Genomic DNA, 13,498 nt, shown 5'->3' with positions numbered 1-13,498 from the left:
AGAAACAGCTCAAGGGCATCAGCTCTGAAAGTGACTGCAAATCACTCCTTAGGACTGGCATATAGGGGGTATTTCATAAATCTGTTGAATGAACAAGAGAATGTACTCTCCAATTGAAAGGCAGAGGGCTAACTGCAAAGGGGTTGCCCAGTGCTCACCAATACACATCATCACTCTCTATAGGAAGAAGACAGAATACAGTGGCTGGAGGGACTTGCTGAGGAGGAAGAGAAGGGATTCACATTTGAATTAAGCAAAGGAAACAGGCCTAGTTCACAGAACTGAAGTCTTTTCACAGGGTTCTGTGTTCAAACCCAAGTATGTTCTCTCCTAGACGCTGTGTGGTTGAGTGGGAAAGAGCAGGGGCCCTGAAGTCAGATTCCCGAGGTTCAAATCCTGGACCTGTTGCTTCTGAGCACCGTGACCTTGGAAAAGGTCCAGCTCAGACTTTCCTCATATGGAAAACGAGTGAGTGTGCCCACTTCTCAGTGGCTGGGCAAACTTGGAACAAAGCTCACCAACCACCCAAGGAAGCAACAGACTTGATGAGAGTATGGGTGGAAATCCTTGGCAGGGTTCTAGGCTGTAGTTCCCTTGTTGTGTGCAAGTCACCCACGGGAGGCTGGACAGAAGGTGTTCCAAAGACAAGGGAGACCCAAGGGTGAGCTGCCAGGCCAGATGTGCTTCCCAGAACCACTGGACAAGGGCAGAAACCTGGGTGCCCCCAGCTGGTGAAATCTCTGTTGAGATCATACAGACCACTCCAGAAGAACTGTACCTGGCAAACAGCTCCTGAAGTGTGTCTGGGATTTCAAGGTTAGGGTTCTTTAAGGCTGAACTGAACTTCTCTTTAAGCTTCTCCACAAATTCTTTAAACTCACTGGCACAAACCTGTGGCATAAGAGAATATGAAATGTTTAGGTCTTTCTCTGAAGGAAGATTTTGCTAAGGTGCAGCAAGGCATATTTTGTAAAAAACTCCTGCGGCAGCTGTCTGAAAAACACTGACAGTGCTGCCTCCTCTTGCCCTTCTGTCTCCCAGAGCACTGCCCCAAAGTCCGCAGAGTGGCTGCGAGAAGGCAGGACTGCCAGGAGGAAGGAGACCTCACTCCTCTGCTTCCTAACAGGGAGCACTGATGTGCTGCTGGCCAAGTCTCCCCTTGGAGCCCCAGACAGGAATACTCCCCTGTCCCACCAGCCCCCAGAAGGCCGACCAGGCAACTCCGATTGGCAGGCTCACACTCTCCTCATCATCCCTGCCTCCAGGCCTGCTCTTCCCTCCGCATTCCTACCTTCAAGAGGTTGAAGAACTTTGATTTGCCCGGTGTGATGCTTCCCCGCCCCCCTCACCTGTGGGTCTCAAACCGGCCCCCTCTGCATCCAGGCCCTCCTTGTTCTTGACCCAGATTACAATACAGCCTCCTCACTGGCCTCACACCCTCCCCAGTGTGGCTGCAATCATCTTTCTAATAAGTGTAACGATCATGTCACCACCCTGCACAATGCAAACTCCTTTCTCTGGTGGTCAGGGCTGGCAACACCTGGCCCCGCTGCACCTCACCGCTGCCGTCCTTATGCACTGAGCTTGCTCAGGCCTGGGGCTGTGCAGGGCCCTGGGGGCTTTCAGTGCCCGTGCCTTGGTTGGTCCCTCATTGTTGAGTCTCAGTTCTGTGCCTGCTCCTTCCAGAAGTCTGTTGTTCATTCCCCTTCATTCTTATCCATGGGGAGACAGCAGGCCCAGCCACAGGGGTGAATCAGGACCGGTCTAGCTAACCACAGCAGCCCATTTCCCCTGGGCTAGGTAAATGCTTCCCAGCCATGCTGCCCATTCCACCAGGGGACCTCTGGGAGAGCTTATCTCCTCCCTGATAAAAGGGACAGCTGGGGCCAGAGAGCCAGGCCTCTCCTCACTTCTTCTTGCCTGGGTTTTTTTTTTTTTTCTTACTTGCATCGAAAAATGTTCCCAGGAAAGGTGCTTCCCTCCCTGACCTCAACTGACCTTGGCATTCCTCTCTTGGGGACCCAACTGCATTGTTCTGCGATGCTCATCTACTTTTCTGCCTGTCCTACTCCCCCGAGGGCTCCTGAGGGAAGGACTGGGTCTCCATTTCGATTGGCCTAGGCTGGCATGAGGCCTGATACCCACATGGCAGATGTCCAGTGTTTGCTCAGGGAGGAGAGGTGAGAAGACGCCGAGGTGAAAGGGAAAGAAGTCGGGTCTGGAAGGACAACTTCCTCCCTCATCTGCCACCTTTCTGCCTCCAAGGCCCCTGTGACCCTTGGCCCATGAACCCCTGCAATCTGCCCCAGATCCACCCAGACAGAGGCTTTGAGAGGGCACTCGGTGAACACTCTCTCAGGGAGAAAGCTCCGGCCTTATCTGCAAGTTTTCTAGGGAAGTCTAGCTGTTTGCAATTTCTGAAAAGCTGCCCTATTATTTTCTTCACAAAACAGGCCTGCGGCACCATGGCATTTCAAAACAGGACGTCTAATTCTGAATCTCTTAACAACTGATGGCTTGGAGCAAGAGCAAAGGAAGTTCAAAGCCAAACATCTGACAAGTAGATTTCCCAAACGAGCAAGGAAAGCCTTCACATTTGCAAGGCTGGCAGTCACTGTGGGATCCAGGGCAACAAAGCAATACTGAGAAGGCCCAGCCTTCCTAGCAGGTGGAGCTGTCCTGCCTTCATGTCCTCCCTACAGCAGCACAGCACCGATGCAGGGGGCCCACCTTCACATCCTCTCTACAGCTGCATGGCACCTACCTTTGGGTCTTCGTAGTCACATTTTCGATTCATAAAATCACCAACAAGTGCTTTATCCTGGTATACCTCAGCTAGGCAAACCCTACAGGAAGAAAAAATGAAAATGAAGTCTAGGAATTGTGATGATGTCTATGGTTCAGAAGCATCAGAGGATTTCTGGCCTTGGCTAACCCTGAAGTATGATTTACTCACTTCTCTGTTGGATGGTGATAGTTTTTCAAAAAGAAGCCAAACCTGCTTCTTCAAGTCACGCCTGCTCTTGCTCTTTTTAAAAATGTTATATTCACACGCAAAATTATTTTAATAATAGTTTTACTAAAAATTGTTCCAAAGCCACAAAAAGTAAAGATATGACATGATGAATACATAATGTAAATTTTCCAGCTTCAAAGCATTCTGCCATACACTTCAAATCTTTTTTTTCTAATATATTTTTTTTTGTTAGAGAAGTTGTGGGTTTACAGAAATATCATGCATAAAGTCTTGTATCATTACACGTTATATTTCATGAAAGAACATATTTATAATTATACTCTTAACTATAGTCCATTGTTTACAATAGGTTCAGTGTTGTACAGTCTTATGTTTTTTCTTTTAATTTTTATTCTAGTAACATATATACAACCCTATCCCCTTCTAACCACATTCAAATAAATAATTTGGTGCTGTTAATTGCATTCACAATGTTGTGCTCCCATTACCACCATCCACAATAAAAACTTTACAATCAAATAGAAATCCTGTGCAATTTATATTGCTCTCATTTGATACCATGGCTGTCCTGGGTTTCTGTCCCTCCACATGTAAACCGAGAACAGTAACTCCCAGCTGTCCCCACAGGATTCAGTCAAGACCAAATGAGGGGAAGCGGATGTGGCACAAGCGACTGGGCTTGCACCTACCTTATGGGAGGTCCTGGGTTCGTTTCCCAGGGCCTCCTGGTAAAGGTGAGCTGGCCCACACAGAAAGCAGGTGTAATAACAACAAAAAGAGACAAAGAGGAAAGACAATGAGAGGCACAACAACCCTGGGAGCTGAGGTGGCTCAAGCGATTGAGTGCCTCTCTCCCACATCAGAGGTCCCAGGATCAGAGCCTGGTGCCTCCTAAAGAGAAGACGAGAAGAGAAGCAGACACATAAAGGATGCAGGAAATGGACAGAGAGAGAGCAGACAGCAAGTGCAAAACAACAAGGGTGGGTGGGGGGAATAAATAAGTAAAATAAATCTTTAAAAAAAAAAAAGAACAAATGAGACAACACGTGAAGGTATATTATAAATTTAAGAATATTACAAAGACTTTCATATTTATTATCTCTTACTTCTCCAAAGCACTATTCGTCCATTCTCTAAATCTTCCTATCACCATGATGTAAGGTGATGGCTTGCCCAAAATAAAATGAAGGGGAAAGGCAACCAGCGTTTACTGGGCTCCTCTGAGCCAGGCATTGAAACCTTCAGAAGGAGCATGCAATTTGAGACTGTTGTTCCATTTGAAAGCTCATAGATGTAAAGGCGACAGATTCCAAAGGGCAGGGGCAGGCAGGACAGGTATGCTTATGGTGAGTAGGATCATCATGCTTCACAGGTTAATCAGCCCAGCCTGAGTGGAGAAGGCCCTGCCCCAGGTCCTGTATCTCAGTGAGGACTCCGACGCAGGCCTACCAACCTCTGGGACCCGGTTATGCCCAAACCCCCAGCCCGCTGCCAGAAGAGGAAGGCATTGGTCAGAGGTTAGGGGTCAGGAAGCCTGGTTCCAGTTCTCCTTTCATGGGTACTCACTTTCACCCTGAGCAATCCTCTTCTGGGCCTGTTTTCACTTCTGAAAAAGGAAGAGCCTAGATCTGGTGAGTGAGAGCCCTTTTGGATGCAAAAGCCAAGGATTCTATGCACGGGGGAAGAGTGGTTTCAAAAAGAAAAACCCCTTGGTATGTTGAACTTAGTGGTTCTCAACTAGGGTGATTTTGTCCTCCAGGGACCTTCTAAAGACATTTTGGTGGTCATAATTGTGGGGGGATGGGGGAGGGGAAGGCGCTGCTGGCATCCAGCGGGTAGAAGCCAGCGATGCTGCTCAGCATCACACGATGCACAGGAAGGCCCCACAAGAAAGAGCTCTCTGGCCTGGAATGTCAATAGTGCTGAGGTGGAAAACCCCTGGCTGGAGGTGAACTTCCTCTCCAGTCCAGGGCTGGTCCCAAGTTCTTTTTAAACTCTGGCTGACTGCAGGCAGCGCATGACCCAAAACCACCTTGGAGCCAGGCTCTCCTACTGAGCTGGTGGAGGCGGCTCTTCTTCAACTGTCATGTGTCCCCTCTTGCCCACCTCACCCTGGCTGCCTCCATTTACCACACCATGCTCTCTGGTGCTCCCCACTCAAGCCCATACTTTGTGGAGGGATTTGTAGAAGGAATCTGACAGGGCACGCGATGGCTTTATGGCCCTGGTCTGGAAGGAGGAGATGGGTAAAGCAAGCTTGCTGGCAAAAGATGAGCCAGGAGGGACTGCTTTGCTACTCCCGGGCAGCTGGCACCCTCTTGCAAGGCAGTCATGGCTGGAAAGCACTGAAGGCACAGCCAGCTCAGCCATGCAAATGGCTGAGTGCTACCTGCTCAGGATCCCAGATCCTGGGCTGAGCTAAGTGATGGGCCACGACCACAGAACTATCATGAGCTGTCTGAGTGCTAAAAACAGTTGTGAAAAATCAGCAGATGCTTTGCCTGCATCACAGACTTATTATGTGATATTTGGCAAGCCTCCTAGCCTGTCTGGTCTCCATTTCTTCACTGTAAGAAAGGATGATAGTAACTACCTCACAAGGCTTTTCTAAAACCCAAATAATATCACGCATGTAAAAGTGCCCTAGAATCACACCTCAGCCCCCCAAAACCAAGGACCAATCTTCACAAATCAACTCCAACATTTAGTCAGACTACTGGACCACTCAGTGTGCTTTATCTGGATTTTACATGGAAATCTTAAGCAAATGGGATGGAAGAAGAGTAGCGAATGAACCAGAAGCATTGGTGTAATTTTTTGAATATAGCTTACTTATAGTTTAGATAGGCTTGTGGATTTTTGATGATGTAACGAGCTCTTCGTCCGACTGAGTGAGATGTTTTATCCAAAGATTCTTCCAAGGTAGCATGCAAAATGTCCCGGACGACCTGCCAGGGGACAAAAGGGCCCTTCACCTGGATCAAACACAGAGCCAAGATGCAAAGTCAGTAGTCCACATTACGGGGAATTAATGTAAGGGAGTGGGGAAAACATATGTTCAACAGAGTTTCTTTCCTCAGCAACACTCAAAACTGTCATTGCATGCCTACTGACTAAATGTTTCCTCCATCACATTTACTGGGTGCTGATTCTGTGGCTGGCACTGAGGTGCTGAGGGGAGAAGAACAAAAGTCCTCACTGTCTGGTGGGAAAAGAGTTCTGGTAACTTTTGGCAAGTACCCAAGAGGGTGCTGGGTAGTATTGCCTGGAAGGGCACTATATTAGGGGAGGCTATAAGGGCATCAAGTGGGTTTGGTTAGAAGGTTTTAAAGGATTAAATAGTTACATATGCTCAGAAATATTCTGTATGTGTTTGCTTATATGCAACATTAGTAGAAATAGAATGGACTAAGCTAGCAGATAGGAGAACATGTCAGTCAGTAACCTATGGGAAAGCAAAGCCGAGATCTGGAAGGAGCTGGATGACAAGGCTATTTTCTTATAACCACAAGAATGAGGTGACCCAAGGATCTGGGGAAGAGGGTCCGGCATCACTCCTGGTTCCTCCAGCTGCACCAAGGATGGGACAGAGGGATGTGGGCTCCTTCACCCAGTACTGCAAGGAAAAGCCCACCTGCAAATACAGGGAACAAATTAGGGACACACATCATCTTTCAGGTTCTTCCGTGAAGAAAGGATTGGGTTGGCATTTTGGAGGGGACTGAGGAGTGAGGAGTGAGAGGCTATGAGGAAAACCTGCAGGCACCAAGCCGCTTGGGCACAGGACACCTGATGGGGCTCCTCCCGCCTGGCATGGTTGTCTCTACAGTCTGGGGCTCTTCGGAAGCCCCCTTGCCTCTTCTACCTGGTGGTGTTCCTACTGAATAAGGACCCTGGAATGGACAGGTCAGAGCTCATTCTCCAGATGGTTTCTGTCCATTGTCTTGGTGGGAACATTTGGCCACCTTGACTGCTCTCCCCATGCCTTGCTGCAAACTGAGAAGATTAGGAGCATCGAATGAAGAGAAGAGAGAGACTGGGAACGAGGTGGGGAGGGGAACTCTGCCTCGGGAGGCAGTGCTATCAGAGGCAGAGTTTGCTAGCAGAGAACAGGGGCTGGCAAGGCAGAGAGGATGCAGTGAATGTAGGGAAATGTGGTGAGAAGGCAGGGGCAGTGAACCATGAGAAACCTGGAGAGCCAGGCCGGAGCTACTAGATGTTCGACTTTGATTCAATAAATTCTGACTGATTACTGTGGGGTAGGCAGCAGGCTGGGAGCCGCAGCTATAAAAACTAATAAGAAGAGTGCCTGCTTTGAGGAGTGGCCACTCCAATGAGCTGAGAGTTTACCAGAAGCAATGGACACGATGTAAGAAGGATATGTCCAAAGAACAGAGAAAACAGAGTAATTACTTCCATTTGGCAGGACCAATGAAGCCTTTCCAGAGATGATAAGCAGTGACTAAAAGATAAACAGGAGTTCTTCAGGTAGATTAGGGTGGGAGGAAGGGATCAGAAAAGGGCTGGATTCCTGGTAAAGAGAGAGAACAGTGCTGAATGAATTTGTCTGAGGCTCGGCAAAAAAAACATGGCTGTGTCTAGCCGAGAGCTGGAAAGAAAGATGCCAAAGCAGGGGGCTGCTCATTTGTAGGATTCTGGAAATGTTTTTCCTGGTGGCCAGGCAGAAGTAGGTGAGGGTGCAGGGGAGGAGAGAGGGTTCCCCAGGGAAGAGGCTGGCAAGTCAGCTGGTGGAGGGATGGGCCCAGCAACCAAGCACCTTAGTGTTGAGGACGTTGCTGGCGATGCGGCAGAGTATGAGCAGCCTGTCCTCTTGCATGGACCAAGTCACGCGTAACCGGGTCATCCTCTGCAGGGCGCTCTGGTCAGCCTCGTCATGGTAGCGCAGCCGCTTGCTTTGTTCTTCTGAGAGCTCTTCTACAAACACCAGAGGGAGAAAGGAGGCCGCTTCTAAGAACCATCTTGAAGCTATCACTTCCAGAGTGGGGAAGGGTCCCTCTCCACCTAGCCAGAGCTGACCAGGGGTATCTGTTACCACATTCTCATTGGGTCTAAAGTCATATGAACCGGCCACAAAAGTGTCAGCCCTTCCCAAAAGATTTTTTTTAAAAGGAGAAAAATAATTTCTCTTTGGTCAGATTTCATGGTGGGTTGGCCAGGCAATACAGCCTCCCATTAGCTACCTGTCAATCCCCAATCTGTCCCACTGGGAGGCTAAGCCCTTAGCAGGTGTCTTGCACAGAAGCTTACAGAGCATGCTCGGGGCCCATCTGCTGCACACATGGGACAGTTAGCCACGTTGTCACCCAGGCCCCCACCCCTCACTTGCTCTGTGATCTGAGATGTGTGTAGACTCTCACTCAAGCACCCTGTGGACAACAAGCCCACCCTACAGAGCTGATGGACAGCTCACTGTATGAAACACCTAGTGGTGCCAGTCACAAAGTAGCTGCTATTTGGAATACTAGGTGCTGGCACCGGTAGGCATCAGCCTAAGTTTTTTATGTATACAAACTTATAATTAAAGTAATGGTTCACAACAACCCTATGAGATAGATACAATTATTGTCCCCATTTTATGGGAGATTCAAACATAGCAAGATACAGCAATCCACCCAAAGTTTCACAGCTGTAAGTGGCAGCCAAGGGATTTGAACCTTGAGCTCTTAACCACTCGGTTCAGGAAGATAATGCTGCTGGTTTCACAGGGCAGATGCTATATGCCACGGGAAACTCCAAAAGACCATTTATTTAGTGAGTTTCTTCCAAATTCTTCCTATGCTAAAGGCAGAAGAGTGGGGCAAGAAAATCTGGACTCAAAGTGACACTACCACTATATTCTGCCTTGTAATGAAGTCACATCTTCATAAGCCCAATCGATCTTACACACACAAATCTGCAAGAGGGGCCATTTTGAGGGACGCAATGTTATTTATTAGGAACACCAGCCAAATAAACCACTAAAATCAGGTTCCTGTTTAAACATTGTTTTTATCTGCAAAAGTTACTGTCATTGGATCTTTGTTAAAACATATGGACCGCTTAGGTGATGTGAAAGCGGTCTAAAAAGTAGACACTGGTCTCCTTACTGGTCCCTCCTCTGTTCTTTGTAACTGTAAATACTACCCTGATGAAAAGCAGATGAAGAATCCAAAATGCAATCTTAAAGGCACCACACCTTAAGGGATGCATCAAATCTGAATAGATTCTGTGTGCTTAAATGACTCCCAGGCTTTTCTCTAATTTAAAAATATAACCTGACTTTGAACCTTGGCTCAATTAGCATAAACACAGATATATAAGAATGGATTGTGTCTGGTTGTGGTGAGGATTTTTGTGAAGCATTTTTGGTAAGGGTTGTTAAGTTGAAATGAAATTAGAAATTTGAACTGGCCTAAGAAAAGGGAGTTACTAAGGGTTTACAAAATATAAATTAGAGAAAGCAGAGGGAAGCGTATGGGAAATTCAAGGACCTCTCGGTCTGCCAGATGGATCTGGAAAATAAAAGGGCAATTATACAAAGTCAGCACTACAAATTCAAGGGAAAATGGAAACCTGCATTGAGGGCAGAGCTCAGGGCCAGCTGAAGTGAGATTGTTGAGCATCTCCAAGCTGGAACATACAAACACAAGGCCCAGTAAATGCAAATGATCATCACATAACCTTTTTTCTTCTTCTTGATTTTCTTCCCAGGGTCCTTCTTTAGCCGTTTTCGTTTCTGGCTTTTCCCGCCCTTCACTTTTTTGTTCCTGTCCAGCGTGGGCTCTCTGTCAATCTCAAGCTGCTCTTCCCTGTCAGCACAGAGCTCAGATGCTACTCTCGAGTCTCCCCAAATATTCAACCTGCCATTGCCTAGAAATAATCATAGGAGAAAAGAGTTTCAAGACAAGCTCCGTAAATGCCAAATTAAACTTGGGATGGTTATTCTGGTGCTGTACTGGAATCATGTCTATTTCTGGGGTGAACTCCTGGCACACGTACCTCCAGCACCAAGGGGCAATGGGCGCTTAGAGAGAAACGTCTGGAGCCTCACTGTGAGCCCATTCTCTGAGGCAGTATTCTCCTGAAAGACAAGCATGGCATTGGAAAGAAGCATATGCTTCAGTGAATCCCCAGGAGCACAGAGCAATAAATGCACTAAAATATACAAGCTTCTGATGAAGCCAAAGAGTGCCGTGCAGTAACTGCTGAGCAGCTGGCCCCAGCCTGCTTCAGAGGCAGGATTCTCCTGGGCAGTCATTTTATTATCGCCTATGCACTCCCTCTTATGTGACTCCCCTGTCACACAGACTTTCCACTGCTTCTTTAAAGAGGGATTCCTAATCACATCACAGAATAAGTTAGAATCCACTGGGGAAAAAATAAGCCAGACAGATAATTAAGGGACCCACCTTCAATGCATATAGAAGTAAATAAATATTAACTTCTCTGGTCACCTGTGTTTTTACCAATTCAGAAATTGTGAACCAGGAAAGGGACATGAGGAGGTGAGTAGTGCCTGCTGCCCCTGAAGTGGTGGTCCAGCTGTGGAATGCCTACACCCCCCAAAAAACCACCTTTGTGGCCGGGTTGATGATGTAGCTGGTCCAAACCCAGTTGCGCTTTAAGTGTCCATAGAAACTGGAGTCAAGTCCAGCGGCTCCCAGCCCATCTCCAGGGATCAGGCCTTCATCCACAACCTCACGGCTCCCCCTGAGAGACAAGAAATAAACAGAAAACAAGCACTTTGGGAACTGAAAAGAGAGCCAATGGAGTTGGGTGGGGAACATTTATTTATCACTAACTGTACCTTCCCAGAAAAATATCTGAAGCAGCAAAGAATTTGAGAGCCTTAGTTTTGCCAGGTTTCCATTTTGATAAGTAAAATATCCAGATTTTTATGGAAAACTTCCTAATTTTTAAATTTTGGCAACAGATTTCTTTTTTTAAAAACAAAAACAAAAAATACCTGTAGGCTAAAGAAAGCAAGTCCAGAGGCCAGATATGGCCCCTCGCTACCAATTCAGTCTTGGACCAGAGCTGTGGGCCCTTCCAGCTCTGAGGTTGGAAGTCAGACACCAAGGAGCCAGAGCACCTGGGACAGCCCTGCCCTGGCCAGGGCCTGCAAGTAAGGACGGGCCCTGGGCCTGCACTTGGGGTCGGCATGTGGGAGAGGAATGAACGTACGTGTTGTACTCCAACATGGCGCACTTGCGCTCTAGGTTGTGTCTGTAGATGGCGCGCTCCTGCTCCTGCAGGCTGCCCTCCTCGTCACTGCCCTGATCCACGCTGTTGTTCTTTCGGACATGCGGGTGGCGCACCACTCCTGGAAAACCCAATGCAAGCAGAAATGACGACACCTTCCTGCTGTGTTTGCGGCAGGCTAAGGTACGCTGTTGGCAAGTGAAAGAGTGGTGTGTTCACACCCTTGTGAACAGGCTACCCTACAGATGCGAGGATCTGAAATTGGTTGAACCTCTTGGTGCAAAATACTCTATAAAACCATTGTTGGAAGGGACTTAGGAGCAGAAGGAAAGCAGTTAAAACCCCGGAGGTGAACCTGGGCAAAGGATCTGGAGGTGAACCAGGCTGACCCAGGCTGCTCGGGGGAGAAGGCAGGCAACAAAGAGATCAAAACAGGGCCAGAGAGTCCAGGGGTTCAGGAAATCTATGCCTTCCTTCCTGGGGGGATCCCAGGAAAACAGAAAGCCCCATGGAGCGCCTGAGTGCCAGCACAGTGGAAGCAATAAGCAAAAATCTGTGCAATTGGTGGTGATGGCAAGGTCAGGGTCAGGAGGGATGTGGATAGTTTGAGACCGTGTTAGTTTCCCTGGGCCCAGGTGGGCTCCAAGAGCAGATGGATGTTTCCCAAGTGTCCAAGAGGTGCACTAATGTAGTTGAAAATTATGATCTGTTATTCAAAACAATGAAAATTGCATTTGTTGCAAGAAAATATGGAACACTACCGAAACCATTGCTTGAGTAAGGCAAAGGAAGGTTCTGGAGTTTGCAGACTATCAAAGACCCTTTTATGGTAGGTATTATGCTCAAATAAGAGAATGTGGGTTCTCTTTTTGAGGCAGGGCCTGGGAGAGGCAAGAGGCAGTGGGGAGAACTCTGGTCTCTGTACGTCTCAGCATCTTGTTCAAGTGTCACCTCAGACCCACAAGGCAGTGGTGGTGGTACCACTTTAGAGATGAAGAAACTAAGGGTCAGGGAGGTTACAAACAGCTTACCCGAAGTCATCCATGGGAACAGACAGCTGAGAGCCAGAGCACTTAAGGTAAAGTTTCTCGGGTACACCCAAAAGTTGTCTATTAAAAATACAGATTTCTACAGATTGTCCCTCAGGTCTGCTGAATCCAAATCTCTGGGTTGGAGCCGGTAACCAGCATTCTTCTGCACACTATCGTTTAATGTTCTCAATGATCATTAGATCTTAACATCAGATGTTTCTTTACCAGTGCTTGGGTCAGAACCTCCTCAAATGTTTGTTGACTGAATCGACAATCGGTGCCTACTAATGGACTAAACAAGGCTCCAATGTTTCTCCTCAGGAGTGCTAATGGGGGATGGAAATTCACCAATTGTCAGGCTGGAAAACTTTGGTGCAAATAATATGCTGGTTCATAAAATTTTATTTGGGTATGAAATTCAGGGGATTAGGGCACTTTTCAAATCTGAAATGGTAAAAGCCTAGTTCACTACTGAATGCCAAAGAATTCTATGAAACACACTGTTCTAAAATGCTTCTGGACTCATTAACGGTTCTAACTTCCACTGCTAATTATCCTGTTGACATTTAATAGTTCTACCAAATGTGTGACTCCTACTCTGTAAAAATCAAGGTCTAATACTGATCTTTCAGCTCGGGGACAGGAGGATGGAAAAGGATACTTCTCCCAGGTGCAAACTGAATGAGGCACCCTTTTTCTCTTGGTAGCAGTGGCAAGAGAAGACTAGCTGGAGACTGGCTTAGAGGAAAGAGCACAGGACTGGAAGCTCTAGAGCATTCCAGAAACATTTATAGGCTATCTAACATATACCGGCACTTGCTAGACTCGATAGATGGGAACCAAATATTTCCTGTGCTCAAGGAGCTCACAGAATGAAATGAGGTGACAACAGTAAAATGCTGGAGAGGGGGGAAAGGCTTCTTGGAAAGGGGATGCTTGAAGCAGAAGTGACAATTTTCGAGATGAACACAGGTGGGATGGACAATTCAGGGGGAGGAAATGATATGGGCAAAGGCCTCACGTGAAAGCCCAGCTTAGTCAACCTGTCGAGTCCTGTAAGTCTGTCCTCTAAATGCCTCCCACACCTGCCCCTTCCCCTTCTTTGCTGCCCCCACCTAAATAGCTCTTTCTCAGACAAGAGTTACACCCTCTAACTGGCCTCTCTGCTTCCATCTTGGGCCCCCTCAGTCCATTCTCCACCCAGCAGCCAGGTGATGTTTTAAAAAAATAAGAGCTCATGTTACGCCCTTGCTCAAAACCATCCCATGGTTTCTTGTTGCTTTTTACC

At 47.5% G+C, this 13,498-nt stretch overlaps 1 protein-coding gene across 1 annotated transcript in view; it reads right to left on the bottom strand.

Annotated features, from left to right (window-relative positions):
• Positions 1–13,498, bottom strand: part of GTF3C1 (general transcription factor IIIC subunit 1) — a 93,678-nt gene that overhangs the window by 17,683 nt on the left and 62,497 nt on the right. Inside the window, exons 20-27 of the mRNA XM_004450467.4 lie at positions 11,162–11,300; positions 10,552–10,687; positions 9,977–10,058; positions 9,659–9,847; positions 7,755–7,912; positions 5,810–5,952; positions 2,765–2,846; positions 779–891 (exon numbers count right to left, since the gene is read on the bottom strand). Of these exons, the coding sequence (XP_004450524.2) occupies positions 779–891; positions 2,765–2,846; positions 5,810–5,952; positions 7,755–7,912; positions 9,659–9,847; positions 9,977–10,058; positions 10,552–10,687; positions 11,162–11,300 (1,042 nt within the window). The remainder of the gene's footprint in view (positions 1–778; positions 892–2,764; positions 2,847–5,809; positions 5,953–7,754; positions 7,913–9,658; positions 9,848–9,976; positions 10,059–10,551; positions 10,688–11,161; positions 11,301–13,498) is intronic.

Source organism: Dasypus novemcinctus, chromosome 23 (genome assembly GCF_030445035.2).
Source record: "Dasypus novemcinctus isolate mDasNov1 chromosome 23, mDasNov1.1.hap2, whole genome shotgun sequence".
In the NCBI taxonomy this organism is placed as follows: domain Eukaryota; kingdom Metazoa; phylum Chordata; class Mammalia; order Cingulata; family Dasypodidae; genus Dasypus; species Dasypus novemcinctus.
Note: the sequence above shows the minus strand (reverse complement) of the source record. Positions and strands in the feature narration are given on the sequence as shown.